Here is a 20,993-nt window from a genome sequence, read left to right on the forward strand (position 1 = left end):
ATCATGTCAGGCCTCTGGCTCTCCTTTATCATCTGTAAAATTACAGCTCCTCCTTCCTTTTTCTCAGGAACAACATATATATCTTTCTTCACACTCTCAAAGCTCTCAAGTTTCTCTTCTTGTTCAGCTGCATGGGCTTCCTGAGTCAATTCCTTATCAGATTCAATGAATTTGTTTACTGTTAAGTCCAGAGTTGTAACATTTGTAGCCAAAACATCAATTTGGCCTTGTAACTTTCCCAAGAGAACAAAGACTCTGTCCAATTCAGCTTGAATTTCCCCTCCTTCAGCCATTCTTGTAATGTCCCAAAAACCCCTCTAGAGGGATTTTGGTTACTTAGTGTTCTTTCCAGTTCAAATCCAAAAATCAAATTAGTTTGTATCAGTTCTTCCTTGTTTTCAACAAAATATAGTCAAATTGTAACAAATATAGCCAGCAGAAACAACAGAAACAAAGTTCTCTTTTTCCGTCTGACAGCTGATTTGACAGCTGTCAAACTCTTCCAATACCTTCAACAGGCTCTCTCGCGGATCACTCCCGGGTCCGGGGGGTGGCGGCACTTCAGCTCCCAAAATTAGCTCTTATCCTCCAGTAAGGTTTCTTCTAGTGCCAAATCGTGAAATTAATGTCTTTTATCAAATAATAAAAGAAAAAATTCTCTCGACCTTAGTTAGCAGGTCCTTGCTTTAGATTGTTTACAGGAGGAGGAGGCTGACTTCCTGTTTACACCTCCCCCGATCGTACCTAATTCACCAAAAAATTTTCTTTAAAAATCCAATTTCCGTACTACTCACGGGTTGTTATTTTGAAATCCAAATCACAAGAAGAAGTCAGCGCTCTCCGGCCATGGCAGCGCGGCTTCACTCCACAGGAGAAGCAGTCGACTCACAGCACCGCACCGCTCACCCCGTCCCGGAGCCTTTAAAAAGGCTCCTTCGCAGGTCGGGGGGCGCAAATGGTGCCCGCCGAGTCACCAGGTTCACAGGCTTCACCGCCTGTGATTTTTAAGTGTCTCCGCGTCGCCGCAGCGGTACGACCCTGATCCTGTGGAGCCGATTCCCTCCGGAGCTCGGAGGGAATCCGCCATTAGCCGTTGGCGCTAACCCGGAAGTCCCAAAGCTTCCTTTCTTTTTGCAGAAACTGATTTCAACGGTCTCCCAGACCACAAAGCCATCCATTTTTCATTTGGTATTTGCACATCTAGGTCCATTTCCCATGGCATTTTTGTGTATCATAGATTGCCATATTCTAGTGTTATTAGAGCTTCGTAAATTGAGGACACTCTGCCCCTAGAGAGTGAAGTTAACAAAGATGTGCTCTATTGCTGTTAGTTTTTTGTTTGCTTGAGTGGAAATGTCTGGGTTTAACAGGAATCTTAACAGCTGGTTGAAGTGGTACCATGGCCATTTAAAGTTTGGTATGGCTGCAATGAATTGTTCTTTTTGTAGGGGGGTACCGTTCTTAGTCATGGTGGCCACATGACCCAGAAGTTGTACGCCAGCTCCCTTGGCCAGTAAAGTGAGATGAGCGCTGCAACCCCAGAGTCGTCTGCGACTGGACCTTTACCTTTACCTTTACTGTTTGCAAAGAAATCTTTCAATCTATAAAGGCCCACCTGTTCCCAACCGTTCCAATCTAAGCATTGCCCTGCTTCTTTAAAAGATAGGTGAAAGCTAAGGGGAGATATTGGGGGAGCCAGTTTTTTAAATTTTGCTTTCCACACATTTAGAGTGGTGCGGAAAAAAGGGTTCACAATAGTATGGGTTTTAGTGAGTGAGGAGGGTAGATAGGGATATGCTCTATATACAGGATCCGAAATTTCTATATCTACCCATGGTTTACCTTTTTGCCTGTGGATCAGTGACATCAAATGCTTTCCTTGGAAGGCGCTGTAATCAGTTTGGATATGTGGGATTCCAATCCCGCCATTTTGGACACTTCCATATATAATTCTAGAGCCTAGTCATGCTTTCTTCCCTTCATGAATAAACAAATTTTAAATTGTATGGGTGTAATCATAATTGGCAACACTTGAAAGAGAAACAAAAATTTCGGTAGGAATAGCCATCTTAACTGCAGCTAGGCGTCCTGACCATGATAAATGTAGATCTTTCCAAGACTCAAGATTTTGTCATACCTGTAGGAATACTGGTGTGAAGTTTGCTTTCTTTAGAGCGGATAGATTTTTAGTTATCTGCACTCCCAAATATTTTACTACCTTGTAGCAGGTTTTAAAACCTGTTTGGTTTAGAACGTTTAATTAGACAGGTGGAGGAATGCCTATCTACATTATTTCTGATTTCATTGATTTTGAATCTGGCCACTTTACCATAATTGCTTAGTTCTTTCATTAATACAGGTGTTGCAGCTTTTGGGTTAGAGAGCATTATTACTATATCACTACTATATGGGTAGTGAGCTCAGGGAGAAGGAAACTGGCAAATACTTTGTCTTAAGAGTTTTGCAGTCTTAGCTGCCACGCTTGAGCCTAGTTCTTCTTGCTGCTGCTCAGAAGTTTGTGGTTGATTTCCTGATACATGGCTTTTGTGACTGTTGTGGTGTTAAATGAGATCCCTGGAGCATAATCTGTAGAGATCTTGTTTCACAGAGTCACTTTTTAAGGTTTTCAGCTTAAATGGGAGGTTTGATAGCGCACAGGGTGTTAAGAGTAAGAGAGTTAGGCAGCCATCTTGCTTGATGACATCACACTGTTAAATTAAATCCTCCTGAACTTTTATCTGCATAAGCAGCTGTGTATGTTTTGTCTGCAATTACCTTTCAACAGCTAAGGTCAGAGGAGCCTTCACTACAGGTATATCTAAGTATGAATATAAACTGTCACTCTAATTTTATCCTGCTGGTTGTCCACAATTCAGATAGTTAACTTAAATAGATGGCATTTTTAGGGAGGTTTCCTCACTGCCACTGCTTTGTTGTTGCCATCTTGCTCTGCAAACAAAGATATAAACTACAAGTCCCATCATCCCTAACCATTTGCTAAGACTGAGGCTGATGAGAGTTGAGGGGTTGCACAGATGGCAGATGAAAAGGTTACCAATGGTTGACCAAAATAAGATTGACATCTGCTTTTATTTCTAGCAGGTTACTTAAGACTTTTATTAGTTGTGTAACCCAGAAGGAATTCACCAACACTTCTCTCACCGGTACCATCTGCACGCCAGTAAAAGCTGTACCTGTCAAAATGCTATGCACACAGCTTTTCCAGAGGAAAAAGAAAAAGAATAATCTAGAGATCCAGATTTGTTCGTTAAAGAGAGCTAAATAATGTTTTCCTTCCTGGTAAAAGAAATGTGCTTCTTCTTCTACAGCTTAGAGAATATTTCTTATATACTTTTCCCCTAGCCTTAAAGATTAAGATTTTAAAAAGGCTAGAGACAGTACAGTTATATCACATTTCTTATTGTTTGGCAAACTTTTAAAAATATTATTGTTGTTTTTAAATGTGGGAGTTGAGCTTTCAAATGCAGAAAGGACAGTGTTGAGCTGAAGAGAGCCTTATCTCTCTAATTAAAAGCAACAAATTAAAGGAAGCTATTGAGGTTAAGTGAATTAGCTTCTTGTTACTTCAAAAGCGGAGTGGCTAATACCACCTTGAATACTGATTCATTGTGACATAAATTTTATGGGCTACATGTTATTGGCTGGCATAATATGCATTTTAAAATATATATATATGGATGATTGTGAAATACAAAAGGTAACAGGTGGTATGCAGCATCCAAATGTCTCCAAGATCACACCTGATTTTTGAACCTATATTGTAGTAGGTTCTGACCTACAAGAGGTTTTGCCACAATAACCCTGTTAGTCTTTAAGAGGACCACAAGCTCATTTGCTACTTTGGGTGCAAATGAGAAAGATTGCAACAGTTTTCATAGCCTATAGTTGATGGAAAGGGGTCCTGCAGAAATGCCCCAGAGATAGGAAGCCCACGCAGAGGGTTCCCCAAATATGCTGTTTATCTTACGGTGACACTGGCACTCCTGAGTAGCTCAGTGAATCAGAGCTAGCTGAACACTTCCAGTAAAGATTGCGGGCTCTTGCTTTCATGTTTTTGCTTCACCTTGTCCCCCACACCAAGATATTCCTTTCATACTGTTCCAAGGAAGCATGTCATCTGTAAGAAGTGGAATTAGTTTTGTAAATCCAACAATAAGGATATGGAAAACTGTCGTTAGTGCCTTATCAACCCCATTTATTCATTTCCATCTCTTTGTGGGTATCTTTATATAAAGAGCATTGTCTTACATTTCAAATACATCCACTCACGAGGATTTGCCACACAGCAAAGTGATTTATGTGATCATGTGTTCAACAACAGCTTAACCTCCTGCCAAAAGCAGCTTGAGAGGTAGTGTTGCAAACAAGCCAAGGGCAGCATAAGGTTTCATTTCCAACACACCACTAAGACTGGGTGGATTGGTTTGAAGGGTCTTCCTAACCACTTTTTCTAGCTCAAGAATTGTCCTGTTATTCATATGTGATGGCCCAGCCTTCTGCAAAGTAGTGCTGCTGTCACAGTAGAAAATTGTAATGTAATGTTGCTGTAAAACAGAGGCATAGCAACAGCGTTTTTTAAAAACATAACTGAAAGTTCGTTTAATGCTTAACTTGATTGTTGTGTCAAAATCTGGTACATAAACTGCATGCAGAAATGCTAATTATGTTACTTCTAAAGATATGAGTTCACTTAACTCTGACCTATATAATTTGCAAATTTAGAAATAAATAAATTCTTTGGGTTGTATTCAACTAACATTTAGTCAGATTACATCCAATGAAGTTAGTAGCCATCATTTAGATAGATTTCAGTGGGTCTACCATCAGCAAAAAGTTAGTTGACTAGAACCCTTTACCAGAGATCTGACAAATCTGAAATTTTAAAAAACCCTTTCTTCCTCATCAAATTTAATTTAATATTATGCTACCTAGACACCCTAAGTCAATGGTACAGTGATTACAATTGTTTCAGGATCCACTTCTGTTGGAAGTGTGTACAGTGTTTCAGATTTTATTTTGTTTTTACATTGCTGGAATTAAAACAGCATCGTTTCTCTGGTGCACATTTACAACTAAAGGTTTAAGCTTGATTTGCTTTGGCTGAACCCAGATGGATAATGGTCATTACAGTGGTGTAACCATGGAGCAAGTCATCCTTTGTGTCATTATACTCTCGGAGTATAAAATTCCCGGTCACAATTCGATCACATCCTATCTCCCCATGTCCAAAGAAGCCAAAGAGGGGAATGTTAGGAAAGAACTTCCTAAAAGCATCAGCCTCAAGATTCTGTTTGGTTTTATAATGTTGATATCCCCTGCCAACACATGCGAACATAAAACCAAGGCTATTGTGTTCAGGAATGTTTGTGGCTTTGAGGCGCTGCACTGCTGCTTCTGCTGTCCTCTCATCAATTACATCCTGATCTAACAGAACAGTCGCACTCTGGATCTGCGGTCCACTGAAAGCCAAGCCAACAACACCACAAGAATCAGCAGCCTGAGTGTTACTGAAAGAGAAGAGAAACAAAACACCATATTACAAAGGGGGGTTGTCAGAATGGAACAGCATCATCAAGACTCTATACAATACAAAACAAGAAAAACAATGTGAATATTATTATTATACATAAATACTAGGCACTCCACTGTTTCTCTCGGCATGTTCCTGCCCACATCCCCAAAGTCTTGTTTGAAGGCTGTGAACATTTATGAATCCAGAAAATTTTAACTTCCCAAACAAGCAAATTGTTTTCCAACAGGACCTACTTTGTTATTCTGTTTGTTTATGTGTGCTTCCATTGGGAATATAATTGTAGTATAACATAAAAATACTTATCATACATAACACAACAGTGTTGTAGCTTTTCTTTACTGAATGCCTTCCTGGCTAAATATATCTATATACCCCCCCCCCCGTGAATCTAAGTCTGTTACTGAGGGATCCATAATTTGTGTGCTTGACTCTACTATTTGGAAGACGTTGCTAGGAAGTTACAATATAAATACACAAAAATATTTAACAAACAAAAACCCTTTACCCCCCCCCCCATTTAAAAGGCCATAGCTTGTTTAACTAGCCAAGGGCCTCATATAAGAGAAAGGTTTTGCCTGGTGCCAGGTGAGCCTCCCTTGGAAGAGCGTCCCCCAAGCAGGAGCCACCGTAGAAATGGCCACCATTCTTGTAATGCCCCCCTTCAGATCTCCTGTGGGAGACCTCAGATGATGGTCACAGGGTCTTGGAGAGGCGGTCCATAAGTTTGGAAGAATGGAATCTGTACCTTTCCCAACATGTTAGCAACTGGTATCTTAAAATCAGCTCAGACAGATTCATAACCCATGTAGGGCTTCCTTCTATACTTGCTAGCAACTAGATCAACAGATAGCTTATCTTTTGAGGATGTTGACCTACAAGCTCCAAATGGGAGCTAGCCAAGCTAAAATGTTGACAAACAAAAGATATTTGCTCCTGAAAGACTACTATTTTTCAAGGGGAAAGAAATCACAGCTGCTGTAACAGGTAGCTAAACACCCTTTGCTGAAAAGCTACATTATTAACCTTTAAATGGACAGAGTGCAGTTCAACCAATGGCTGTTGTCCAAAAGATGAAAATTCCCCTTACCAAACTAAAGAACTTGCAAAATGCTTTAGAAAAGCAGCACAATGGTTATCTAGCCCACGCTGTATAAACTTATAAAGTTCTGAAGAGGTTCAGAACTTCGGCCCAGTATACCAGAAGAAACGTCTCCATCCCCATCGTTCTGCCCGGACACTGAGGTCCAGCTCCGAGGGCCTTCTGGTGGTTCCCTCCCTGCAAGAAGTGAGGTTACAGGGAACCAGGCAGTGGGCCTTCTTGGTAGTGGCGCCTGCCCTGTGGAACACCCTCCCATCAGATGTCAAGGAAATAAACAACTACAGTATCTGACTTTCAGAAGATATCTGAAGGCAGCCCTGTTTAAGGAAGTTTTTAATGTTTGACATTTTATGTTTTTAATATTATGTTGGGAGCAGCTCAGAGTGGCTGGGGAAACTCAGCCAGATTATCATCATGATCATGATCATCACCACACCTGCTGTACACTATTGAAGATTTTGTTCTGTGCTGATTTATAGAATGTCATTTTGGGTGGGAGGCAGTCCAGGAATACTGCCAACCTACTGGCTGCCAACCCAGATAAATAATACGAGTAAATTACTTCATTATACCAACTGCAAGTTAACATTACGGCATCAGCTATCCTGCAAGATTCCCCCAGATCAATGAGTGGTGCTTATTTCTTGAATTAAAAAGTACTGTATCCTCAGACTAGACTTCAAATGGACTGTAAGAGAGAGGTAAGTGGTGAAAGTTCTGCCTCCCTTTGGTTAATTTGCTACGAAGATGTGATTTGACCATAATTCACCTGACATGATGCCTGTTCCAGTTGTACTGTACACTGAGTAAACACCATATAATAATACAGACTGATTTGAGAGGGACACTTCATTCTGACAACTGCTAGAACACCACTGGAATGTAAGCTGCTACATCTGTGTACAGAAGTAGCACATCACTGTTTATATTCATCCCTACACTATCAGACTTTCAGAAGCCCATGCATTTGCCATGGATTCATTGGGAAAGGGAGAGGATGTATATGGCTTGATATGCCATGCACAAATTAAGATTGCCAAGATTTCAAATGCAAGCCCAAAAACCACAGCAAGCTCATCTAGGAAGCTCACAGCACCTGCACTGGTGGCCCCTGTTCAGCTCAGCAACATTCTTCAGGGAAGGCTGGACTGATTAGTAACCAATCAGGAAAGCTAGGTCCAGGATGCACTTCTGATTAGCAGCCAAACAACCACATGTTGTTTAGCACCCTCTCCTGAATAATTTTCACCAAACAGAAAAGAACGAATCCAGCACACAGCTGATCTCCCGCACACTCCCAAGCACAATCATGCATGGGCTAGCAGCTAAAGCGATCTGCTGTGTTTGGCGCTGTGCCTTCCAAGCTTCAAATATCAAAGCAGATACAGTTACCAGCCTCAAAAAAAGGTTTCATTTGCAACGGCCATGCCATAGCTTTTATAAATAAATGCCGCAATCAGTGTTTTAGCAAAAATAAAGAGAAATCTGTAATCTAGCCACATTTCTTCCAGGCTCAGCTGCTTCAGTTCTATGTTAAGTACAGCTATTAATTCAACAGAGGATTCAGGAATCTAAGGAGTTCCTTGAAATGTTAGAACCAGTGATGTTTTCTATGCCTTCAAAAGGTAGTGATCCGACTCCAATAACCACGATCCAATACCCAGATAATCTATTTTCCAAGACAATAAAAAACAATGAATCCATTGCGCCCTGTTACATACCTAACCAATTATTATTTGAGACAGATGTGGCTGTTAGGGAGATTACAAAGTTCTAAGGGAGGGCATGTTGTGGAAAAATTAGACAGCAGTTTTATTCCCTCTTCTAACCCAATGACAGTAGAATGAGAACAGATCAAGCAAAGCACATGGGATGGCTATATGCCATTGAACGCTAGTTGCTGAGGAGGTAACAGAAGAGAGATACTGCTTTCATGTCTGCCAGAAGGTCTCTCATATCATCTGACTGACCACTATGCGGTACACAGTATGCTGGACCTTTGTTCTGATTCATCTTGGCTTTTATTAAGCAATCATCCCCACCTCTAACCTCAAGAGATTTCAGCAGACCTTGAGAGTCAGAAACTTGTTTTTAAATAAACGTAAGCCGAGATTTTCAGAAATGGGTGGAAACTAAATTAACTATCTGGTACACAAGAGATCATTAGGCAATCCAGGGTTCTAGTGGACACCTGAGGGCAGAGAGATCCCCCACTCTTCCAAAGATACCCACTTCTCAGAAGTTAGAGATGTAAAGCTCTCCACATGTCCGCCAGCCAAGATGATGCTTTTTTCATTCAAGCGATTGACTATTTGGTGTAGAAATCGGGTTCCTCCTGACTTCCATGTGTTGTACCCAAACAAAAGAACCACTCTGAGATCGGGATTATTCTTCAGGCCTGGTTACAGAAAGAGAAGGGGGAAAGGATTAACCTCTGTAATGTTGTCTTTTGGCAGGAACAACAACAGGCAAGGCAGTCTTGCATCTGGACTGGATGAACTGCATCAGTTTTGTTTTCTGGGCTACTTCTCCCTAAAGGCTCAAAGAGCAGAATGCATATCATAAAGGCAGAGGCTCTATAAAGATTTGTTGTTATCATTAAGGCCCTCTAGCTGTTTATGACCTCCTCTTCAGCATATAATCCTGAAGGTTTCGTGCAGCCCCTAATTGTATGTTGTGTTTTGTTTTGCTCTGCACATGGTGATTTTAACCAGTAGCTAGCATTTTACGTGTCAGAATGCACCAACCCCATAGTGCAGGAAGTAACCAACTTCCTTTGAGGTCAGGTAAACAACACACCCAGCATATCTAAGTTACGTTCCCCAAAGTTAAAAAGGCCTATAAAAACAAGTTGGACTTGTTACTCTTCACAAGGGAGATGCTCCAACTTGGACAACAAATCTATTAGATGCTTTAGGTTAAACTGCATGTCCACTGGAGGAAAGATTCTTCTTCTCCCCCCCCCCTTTTTTTTTACTGTGGCTGGTGGGGAAGATGAGGACTGTGGGGAACATTTTTAACAAAACATCTCCATGCTATTATTCCTGAGGGGTTAAAGAATATCCTTTTCCAGGATAATCAGGACAACACAGAATATTTCAAAAACTCCCATGAGAAAAATACCATGGGGAAAAGAGGCTTGGGAAACAATGCAAATTTGCTTCTTCTCGCAAACTGGTTACAAAACATTTATATAAGGGTAATCAGACACTTCTAAGGCTTGCATAGGACACAGGGAAGGTCACCAAAATAACCTAGAATGAGACCGCTGAGAAAGCATCCACTGCATAATTCAATCCAAGCCTATTTCCCCAATCCTGGATACTTTATATCTAAAACACCCTTGACAAGTGCCTGTTTCCTTTAGAAACACTGAAGGAGGAAGGCGGTTTATTTGGCTGCTGACCTTCACATTTAAAAAGTGTTCTCCCTGGTGTTTTGCCAGAATCCCCCTCCCTTAAGCATAAAACTATTGTGCCTCTTCTTCTATCAGTTGGCAGTACAGAAAGTACTGGCCCCTTCACTCATTTCAAAGAGGCTTTTAAATATTTGAAAATGATGTGTATGCATTGTAGCCACAATCTTCCTTTCCTTTGTCTAATATAAAGTCAGTTCATTCACCTTTTGCTCATGGTGCTTGTCTCTGTGGCTGCATAATGCATACAATGGCCCCAATTCTAGCTCTCCAAAGATACTTGCATGGCACACACACATCCAAACACTTTTTGTTGCATTCACACTATATGCACTTAGGTGTATATCTAATATTCTCTTTCAATGCACACTTAAAAACATTTATCACCCTCATAGTTCTCTCCTGAATCCATACTCAGTCAATAGCTTAAATTGAAAATTTGGCTGCTAAGCTTTAATATTTTACTACTACAGTGTTTTAGTCATTACGTACCTGCTTCAGCAAATTGGCTTTCATCAAAGACCCTGGTCTTCAAGTCTTTACAAAAGTGGAAGGTTTGAATCTTCACCCCATCAATCTTGGGGAACAATATTGCAAAGCCAGCTTCACCATCTTCAACTTCCAGAGGCCGATTGCTGCGAGACCCCATTGGAGTAACTAAGGAGGAGAGTTCAAAAGCAGGTGAATCTTGACATCTGTCTGCTGCTGCTTCCCCATCCCCTAGTCATGTAGTTCCACATGAATTTTTTTTTAAATGGTCCCATTTTGAAAGCAATATGACCCCAAGCACTGTCAGCTAAACCAAGAAGGCTCTTACTAATCTCTGACACATCCTGCAGGAAGTTTTAAAAACCCCACACACGTGGCTTTAAAATCCACAGGCAAGAGGCCCACAGTGCAGTTGTTAAGAGCACATTCCTAGTAGGCAGAAGGTCCCAGGCTTACTCTCTGGTTAAACAGGATTTCAGACAGCTAGGAATGATTTGGGGTACGAGAGTTCCTAGGCTCATTTCCCAGGCAAACCTATGAGCAGAAGGGAAGTGGCGGGGGTGTCACACCTCTGGGCAAGAGCAGATGCTTTGAGTATAAAGAGGCTTGTTCCCTGACATATCTCAGCCAGGCTGCGAAACATTCATGCCTGAAACTGGAGAGAAGGCCAGTCAATGTAGACAGTACAGGCAACCCCCAATTTGTGCGGGGGTTGTGTACCTGGCCCCCACGCACGGCAGCAGAGCACACATAAGCCCGCCTTACTCCATTCCACCCTCTTCCAGGTCCAAAAAGACCTGCAGATCGGTGGTCACACATCACCTGAATGTGGGCAAAATGGTTGCCGTCTGTGGCAACCTGTGGACTGGCTTGGTATAAATGCAGCTGGGGGGGGGCATGCACTCATGGGGCCCATCAACTAGTGTGAACTGTTCCTTACTTTGCGAAGGGTCGGAATTTGCCCCTCCCTCATTTACTTTTACAGAAGACCATTGTATTTTGGGCCAGTGGAAGGAGTGGTTTGCAAGTGTGCTAACATTGGGCAAGGTGCAGACAGCTGAACGCATTACTGCTGTTTCTTACCTACAACTCCAGGTGTCACTAGACCAAGGACTTGGCATCGTCTGGGCAATAGTTTTTCTAAGGCAGTGGCTGTTTCTTTGCTATTTCTTCTTCGTGCTACAAGAAAAAACAATTTGCACAAGTTCACATTGAATCAGCAGTACAGCTGGAAAAAACTGCCAGGTCTCCATGATATTTTTAATTAGCTGCTTTAGCATGCATGGCTACTCCCCAGGTATGTTTAACCACTTGGCAATCTGTCCACATTTTTTCTAGGAGTGTGAACATTAAGGTGTTGGTTCAGGCTTCTGATAGGGCCAGAATTATAAGTGGCCAAAACAGGGAGGTATCATGCCATCCAGTATAACCATGTCTCTACAAATGTCTGAAGAAAGCAGGGAAATAACTTGCTACTTTCAAAGCCTTCCTGTGACCTTGGAGGCTTCTCTGCTCTGCTCCTGAGCCAGGATAAGAGCACAAGGAGCCTCACTTTCTGCTGGGCCAGCAAGAGGCTTGAAAAGCACCAACGTGTCTTGTTTTGCAAGCCTCTCCGCAGCTTGATCTCTATCAGTGTCAAACTGTTTCCCATCTCCACTGATCAGGGCCAGGACTTGTTGCTACAATGATCCTGGGTCTTGGAGCTCAGACTTTACCTCTTCCCACAGCATTGGTGGAGACTAAACCTTCTGGCTGGCTGCCAAGGCTATTCAATGCTATTTACTATTTAAATTCCTCTGGAATTTAAACACAGTACTTCATCCACTGGATAAAACCAGATCCCTCACACAAGTGCTTCCATGTATAAATGTATAAAATCAGAAAGGATGTGGAGCAAAGCTTCTTCATGGCAGAAGGAAACCCAACACAGATGCTCACCTTTCTTCTGCCTGTGGCTTGGACACTCTTCGTGTTCACTGAAAGTCTCTGCATCTGCTATATACAATACTGTCTGGGGCAGCACCTGAACCTTCTGTAAAGTAAAAGCTGAGTATAAGAAAACAGAAACTGGAGAGGTGAATGAACAGGAACTTCTCTTTCAAAGGAAGAACAAGCATAGCAAGAAATGGGGGGGGGACTATTTAAACCCCCTAACATATATCTTTTCTCTCTTTTTAAAGTTATAGACATCCCAATACAAAACATGCTTGGTTTCGAGCATAAAGAATCATTTTACTTTTTGAGAGCTCCAGGGCCAGCCCTATCATTAGGTGAAGTGACTTGGCTACCTCAAGCAGCTGATTTGGAGTACCGTGAAATAGTTAGTATTCAATTTATTGTTGTGCTTTTTTACTGCTGAAAGGAGAGGGGAAAGAGAAGTGCTTGAGAGATTTTATGCCTCAGGTGCCAAATAACGTGACATATTTTGAGTACTGCATGTATTGAAAATGGGGGTGGGGCATTGCACCATTACCTGCTCTGCCGCAGGCAGAAAAATGTACTGGGCTGGCCCAGAAGAGTCTGAAAGTGTGTCTGTTACTATATGTATTTACACCATCATTCACACACATCCTTTACAAAATATGATTCTTCAGGGCCAAAGTTTTCAACACGCATCTAAAACATTATTGTTAGAGTGACTATCTAATGTCAAGAAGCAGTTCTGGATACAGTCTGCATACGAAGCAGTTTTGAGTTCTCTCTGTTTTATGTTCTACCACTCTATATGGTAATCTAGGTCAACGTATTTTTTCTATTAAAATATTGCATACATAAAAGACTATACAGTGGTACCTTGGTTCTCGAACGTAATCTGTTCCAGAAGTCCATTCGACTTCCAAAACATTCGGAAACCAAGGCTCCGTTTCCGACTGGCGCAGCTCCCCGGAAACCAGCCAACAGCCAGACGGTCGGCTTCCAAAAAACGTTCAAAAACCAGAACACTTACTTCCAGGTTTTCGGCATTCTGGAGCCGAAATGTTCTAGTACCAAGGCATTCAAGAACCAAGGTTCCACTGTAAACCCTTATAGTTTAGGACTGTAATCCTAAAGACACTTGCCTATTGCAACTCCCACTGAGCTTAGCTGGACTTACTTCTGAATAGATACGTTCAGGAAAACACTATGTCACATACAGATAAATGCATGGTTGCTCAGAAGCAAGTTCCAGTGTGTTCAACTGGCTTACTCAAAGGTATACGTGCACAGAATTTGAGCTGAGAACCCCATGTCAGTATCAAACACCTCCTTAAACCTAAAGACCAGCTGATACTATAGGACAGGACAAGCATTTAAGAACTCAGCTTCTCCAAATCTGACAATCAACCAAGTAGCAAGTTGCAATAGGTTACAAGTATGATCAGCACTGTCACAGCTAAAGCAAAATACATAGCAATGCTACAGAATCAACAGGGAAGCACCAATTGGATCTTAGGAGGCTATACACCAAGAGGAGCAGAGGAACAGTCCTTGTGAGATTACCAATTGTGAATCATGGAATGGTAGAGTTGGAAGGGACCTCAAGGGTCATCTAGTCCAACCCCCTGCAAATGCAGGAATCTCAACCAAGGATCCAAGATATATAGTCTGAATATATAAAGATCCAAGTATATAACTGTTCAAAGATGTTCCATTCACTTACCTCAAGCTCCTCTGCTAACACCTGAACCAGAGCATGGCTGCTTGATGGCCCTGGTTCCACTGTGGAGACCCAGACAACACTCTGCTGGGTTCTCAGGATTCTGCGGGAACACTCTCTCCATAACCGGCACACACTATAAAGAACAACCCAGAATCAGCATCACTACAGACAGGAAGATAGCGATTTGGAGGATTCAAGGAATATGTCACCCTTGCAATAGCCCAATAAGTGAGGGCAGCATTTCCCCCCAGAAGGCAGGTGGGGGCGCAGGGAGCTAATAAAGACTCCTTATGTTGGTGGTTGAGCTTCCCCACTGCAGCTCACTGTTTCAGCCACTACCAGCTCTGTACATGCCCTGCAAGAGCAGATGACTCCTTATCTGGAAATGTCTATCATGCACCTTCAGTGGTAGCAAACACTTCTTGCATCTTCTAAAAATGAACCACTTTGAAAGCCCAGCTATCTCAATCTCAGAATTTTTTTAACAGGTTCCTTCACAGGAGTCTATGGCTTCATGCAGTTCACATGGAAAACTCTTAAAATATTACGTAATATTACGCTACAAACTCCACTGGCAATCTGACATTGCTTTTCCTCCTAGTCACACCTGCATTTCTAAGAGAGAAGTTCAGCATCTGTCTTGGAATTTGATCAAGCTTCACCTGTCACTGCCTAGAAAATAAGAGAAGGGCCAAAGCATCTGTTATGTCAGCCATGGGCTCCATTTGAAAGGCAGCATTCAGGAGTCTTGCGATTCCACTCCCCGCACCAGCTGCATTGAATAGGGACAGGCGTTGGCAAGCAAAGTTTCCAGGACAAGGGCAACATTTGTCACCCTCTCTTCCCCAGGAGGGACCAGGTGCTATACAGAGCATCTTCCAAGAACTCAAGAGAGATATGAGACAGAAACAACTCCATTTTTAATTCCATTCCCCATCAAACACTTACCCTGATGAGTGAAGTATAAAAGCAAGGGACAAGTAATGGTAACATACCTAAGTTATGCCAAGCTCAGCCAATTATGTTTCCCTTTCCCAAAGTGAAAGCAGACAGTAACTTACATTGCAAATAAACTTATATTATGATTAAAGTTCTATACAACCCTTTGTCTGAGGATCACAGGAAGTTCACAATATAAAAACACAAATATACATATCACAACAATGAAATAACCACCCACCCAGTTTTAAAGGCCATAGATTGTTTAGCCAAAGGCCTGGACGTAGAGGAATGTTTTTGCCTGGTGCCTAAAGATATGGAACGAAGGTGTCAGGTGAACCTCCCTGGGGAGAGCATTGCACAAATGGGGAGTCACCACGGAAAAGGCCTGTTTTCATGCTGCCAACCTCCGGACCTCTTGTGGAGGCACACAAAGGAGGGTCGCAGATGATGATTGCAGGGTCTGGGTTGGTTCATAAGGGGAGAGGCAGTCCCCTAGGTATTGCAGTCCCAAGCCCTTTAAGGCTCTATACTGTAGATCAAAACCAGCACTTTGAATTGGGCCTGGAGACTAATTGGCAGCCACTGCAGTCAAGCCAGGATTGGTGTAATATGCTCCAACCATCTTGCCCCAGTGAGCAGCCTGGCCACTGCATTCTGCATCATCTTCAGAGGCAGCCCCAAAGGTTCAGTAAACTAACCTACAGGCCACTGGAGCATAGACAACAGACAATAGGTCAGGCATGGCCAAACTTGGTCCTCTAGCTGTTTTGGGACTATAATTCCCATCATCCCTGACCACCGGTCCTGTTAGCTAGGGATGATGAGAGTTGTAGTCCCAAAACAGCTGGAGGGCCAAGTTTGGCCATGCCTGCAATAGGCTATCCCTGTGCAGATAGGAGTGCAGCTGGGCCATCAGCCAAAGCTACCGAGGCTACCTGAGTCTCAAGCAACAACAATGGATTCAGAAGTATCCTCACATCCTTCAGAGGAAGTATATCGCCAACACATGCAGGGAAGCGCTCACCCTTCCAGTCTAGGGAACTAACAGTGCCTCAGTCTTATCTGGATTGAGCTTCAGTTTGTCGGCTCTCATACATCCCAGACAATAGTCCTGGACAACCACTTCCTGCTTGGCTGCTATGATGTCCGGCTGCCCATTCCATTGGAGCCGTCTCACACGGAAGATTTTGAGGATGAGATGAGAGTAAACATCCTTCCAACCCCCCCCCGGGCTTGGGGGGGCAGCTTCACCCGCAGATTGCCCAACACTTGCTCCCAATCTGGAAGGAATGAGGGGGCACTGGGTGGAAAGCACCATGCGTCTTTTTGGCAACTCTCCAAAGCCGCTGCCATAAGCAACAAACACCTGTTTTTAAAGATGAAATTTGGACTTAATTAACGGGCATGCTCTGAGCGAGGGGAGGTAAATTACACTGCTAACTGATTCAGCCACTGGGGTGCCAAAGGGTTTGAGTGGAAGGATTACCATCACTACGGGATTGGTATGTCAGAATGGAAGGGGGGGTGAGCCTCCATTATTTCTTTTTGATATACTTTGTATTTGCTATCTTACTTGGCAAATCTTCCTGGAAGGACTGACTGCCGGATTGCTTATGTACACAAACGGGACTGGAGAGTATTTTATTATTGTTATAATTTTGGTCTAATTATTAACTGTGTGGAAATGATTTATGAATTTGCAATTACCTTCAACGGATTGTTAAGAATAGAAGATGGAAATTATGGTTTCTAGCTAAAGTAAAGACTTATTTGTCTTGGAATGAGATAAAACAAAGAAGTTTGGACATATGCCTGGTACAACTGGCAGAAAGCCAGATTTCCTTCATCTTGGGACGTGTCGCAGTGGAAAATCACAGGTGCGAGAAAGCGAAAGTGAAATGCCACGGACAGACTGTTGGAGTACAAAGAATATAAAGAGAGAAATAAAAAACAAACACACACCCATAGAGAAACATACGCTATTGGCTTAACTCGCTTGCCAGACGAACTCAGAGGCTGTTAAAAATAAATCAAGGCTTAACATCCGATTGTTTTATTGGAACTACCTGGACTAATTAAGAGAAGCATAAATGTGAGATCATCATCACCCCCCGAACCTCAGAGCATAGGAAGCCAACCAAAGACTTATAATTTGGCATAAAAATTGGATCGTTTGATTATTTTATAATTTGGAATGTTATTAATGTGGTTTTTATTGGATTGTTAAAATGGGAAACTTAATAAATATTATTATTATTTAAAAAAAATTGTCCAGGACAACCACTGTCACACCTGCAGGTGTAAAGGAGAAGCAGAGCTGTGTGTCACCAGCATATTGCAGACAACGTATTCCAAACTCCGGATGACTCTGCTCAGCCATTTCATGAAGATGTTGAACAGCATGGGGGATAAAATCAAACCCTGGGGAAATGACCATCCAAGTATGACCAGAATGACAGCAAATCAGAGCCACTCACCCCTAGCTTGGACAGCTGCTGCAGAAGGATACCATGGTTGATGGTACTGAAAGCCTCTGAGAGGCCAAGGAGAGGTTAAGGATACATTTCCCCTCTCCTGACAGAGGTCATCATTCAGGATAACCAAAGCAATTTCTGTGCCAAAACTGGGCCTAAGCCCTGATTGAAATAGATCTAGAAAATCAATTTCCTCCAAGATTGGCTGGATCAGGTCCACAACCACCTGCTCAAGGAGAGATCAGCAACTGGCCGTTAGTGACTTAGATTTTCTGAGTCCAGAGATGGTTTCTTGAGGAGTGGTTTCAGCACTGCCTCCCACAAGTAGGCAGGAACCAGCCCCTCTAGCAAGGAGGCACAAACCACTTCCCTGGTCCAGCCAGCTGCATCCTCCCTGCTAGTTTTTATCAGCCAAGAGTCCACAATGCCCTGACCGATCCAAGCACTTTGTCCACATCCTTGAGCCTTAGTAACCGAAACTAATCCAGGATAACAGGACTAGACGGTACTCTGGAGGTCTCTCGAGAGTCATCTGTTGTAATCGTGGAGTCAAGGTCTCAGCAGATGCAAGTGATTTTATGCTCAAAATGCTTTGCAAACACAGCTAGCTACCATCTGCTCTTTCACCTCCTTTGGGCCAGACTGTAAAATGCCTTGCACTACCACGAAAAGTTCTGCTTTCACTATAATATGATATGATATAATAGAATATCTTTTAAAATTGGTAATAAAAGGAAAGAAGAACAATTATAATTTCGCTACTGCATACTAGCACAGCTAGAAAACGAATGAATTAATTTATATTACTTCCCTGCAACAGAAGTTCTCTAGATGGCAAACACAACAATTACATAAAACAAAAAAAGAGAGTTGTATCCAATGCTGGTCATACTCGGAGTAGGCCCATGGACTTTCATTTCAAATTTTGATCCAAGAATCTGCTACAAATAAAACTTAGTTGGAGACAAATCGTATATTTCCAATCTAAGAGAAAAGCTCCCAGGGGAGGCTTTTCCACCGCTTCCCCAGGTCACGCTCCTGCACTGCAGCAAAGCAAACCCGGGGAGCTCAGCAGCAGCAACTAACTGAGAAGAGGATTGGATGGAATTCATGGGTGTGGAGGCTACCAATGGCGGGGCTGCTTCCGGGCGAGGGCTTCCCGGGGGCACCTGCGAGAAGAGGGCGCTGGGCCGGAGGGCGGGTCCCGCAGGGGAAGGGGTCCCAGGGTCATCTAGTCCACCCCTGCAGCGCAGGAATCTCGGCCGAAGCATCCCCAGGAGGGAGAGCCTGTCCCCCGCCGGCCCCTCGGAGCCCCCCCTCACCAGGCCGCGCGCAGCAGCGCCTTCGTCGGCAGGAAGCCCAGGATCCTCTCCACCACCTCGGCGAGGTTGCTCAGCACGTAGCCCCCTTTCGGATCGGGCTCCATAGCAACGCCAGGCCGCGCCGGTAGCCGAGCAACCAGCGGAAGCGGAGCGGGAGCCGGAAGCGAACTCGGCGCGCGTCATCAGAACTGCGACAGCCTCGGCACCATAGAGACGGAGCCGAAGGGAATGGTGAGCGCCGCTTCCGGCGGCCCAGGGGCTCCTCGGCGCTCTTGCTCCGCCTCTGGCGCCGGAGAGGAGGCGGCGGGGGGGGGGCGGGAGCGGCGCCTCTTTGGCTTCGCGATGCAAGAAAGGAGTGAGGCGGAGGAAAGCAGCCTCCCTGCCTCCCTCTGGACCTGAGAGAAGGGAAGTTCTGCGCCTGGTTTAGCCTGTTCTATCTCTCCCGAAGCCGTGAGGGGAAGGAAAGACCATTTCCGTCTTCAGAAGGAAGCAGGACCCAGCTGGCGGGGAAATAAGCAGGGAAGGGCAGGATGGCGCGATGCAAACTCAAGCCCTCCGATTCGTGGCTTTTCTTGGCAAATTCTATTAAAATAAAACTCCCAGTATCACGATGTCTTTCTAAAATTCCAGGTTGTGGTCCCAGCATGAAACTATTCACAGCTACCACACACAACAGCTCTCCTGGCCTCTTGCCATCACTTCCAAGATTAACCCATTTTCTTATGGCCTAACTTTTCCTAGAGTTCATTTCATGAGATGCATGAAAACCTCCGCATGGAGATTTATAAAACATGCCAGGCTTTTAAGGTGTGCAAATTTCTGTCTGTTTTGCTGTAGCAGACTAATGCAGCTGCCCATATTCTTTGAAACTAGTATTTTTAGCCCCACTTAGAATACTGAGCACAGTTCTTGTTGTAGATCTCCAAATGGTAGGCCTAGGAAAGGAGTACCAAGACCATGAAGGTAAAGTTATAAGAAAAGGTTACAAAGTATGGAGGGTGTATTTTAGTTCAGAAAAAAGCCCCTCTCACACGACACTGGAATCCAGGGTCATTCAGGTAGCAGGCAAGAGATTTTGGATAAGGCAGACAGAAGTCCTTCACACAGCCCATAGTTGAGCTATGAAGTTTGTACAGTGGTACCTCAGGTTACAAACACTTCTGGTTACAAACTCCGCTAACCTGGAAGTAGTACCTCGGGTTGAGAACTTTGCCCCAGGATGAGAACAGAAATCGCACATTGGTGGCAGCGGGAGGCCCCATTAGCTAAAGTGGTGCTTCAGGTTAAGAATGGTTTCAGGTTAAGAACAGACCTCTGTAACGAATTAAGTTCGTAACCAGAGGTACCACTGTAATTGCAAAATGTCATTATGGGTACAAAATTAGATGGCTTTAAAAGGGGATTATACAATTTGTGGAGGATACAACCACCAGCAACTACAAGTCATGGTGGCTTCATGGTACAACAGGGGTCACTGGAAGAAGCCCCTGAACAGCAGTTGCTGGGAATTTATTGAGAGGCACTTTTTATGCTCATGCTTTGCCTGTGCTAGTGTAATCTCACTGTATACAAGTTGTACAAGTGGCAATAAAGTATTTCAATTTCAATCAAAGTAGAGACTTCATGCATTACACTTGTATCCCACTTTTCTTCCAAGAAGGTCAAGGTCCTCCCCCCCAAAAAAAAATTATCATGAGAACCACCCTGGGATGTAGCTGCAGCCGTGTGTTGACTAGAAAATTCCTGTAAGGGGTATCTGAAGGAACTGGATATATTTAGCTTGGAGAAGACTAAGAAGGGACAAGATTGCAGTCTTCAAAAGACCTAGAAAAGGCCAACATTTTGCTGTCTACTGGCCCAGCATTGTGGCTCACTACTCACCTCCCCATGAATCCCAGAAACCAGTATTTCAAGGCATACTGTCTTTGACAGTGGAGGGGTGTGTGTGTATCCAAGCTGGTGGGAATCACTACCTCTTGAAGGGACAAATTGCATAGCACTGTGTGTTTGTCCTGAATCCTCAGATACTATGCTGCATTGGGGCCCCAGGTTCCATAT

The 20,993-nt window shown here is 43.4% G+C and overlaps 1 protein-coding gene across 1 annotated transcript; it reads right to left on the reverse strand.

The window, feature by feature from the left end:
* Window positions 1-4,195: 4,195 nt before the first annotated feature.
* FBXO22 (F-box protein 22) lies at window positions 4,196-19,122 on the reverse strand. Its single transcript, XM_053402666.1, has 7 exons — window positions 18,936-19,122; window positions 14,198-14,330; window positions 12,496-12,589; window positions 11,641-11,736; window positions 10,561-10,725; window positions 8,886-9,051; window positions 4,196-5,528 (listed from the first exon to the last, which is right to left on the reverse strand). Exons 1-7 carry the CDS (start codon window positions 19,037-19,039, stop codon window positions 5,102-5,104), a joined length of 1,185 nt encoding a protein of 394 aa, XP_053258641.1. The 5' UTR covers window positions 19,040-19,122; the 3' UTR covers window positions 4,196-5,101.
* Between the last annotated feature and the right edge of the window lie 1,871 nt (window positions 19,123-20,993).

The sequence above is a fragment of the Podarcis raffonei genome, chromosome 9, assembly GCF_027172205.1.
Source record: "Podarcis raffonei isolate rPodRaf1 chromosome 9, rPodRaf1.pri, whole genome shotgun sequence".
Taxonomy (NCBI): domain Eukaryota; kingdom Metazoa; phylum Chordata; class Lepidosauria; order Squamata; family Lacertidae; genus Podarcis; species Podarcis raffonei.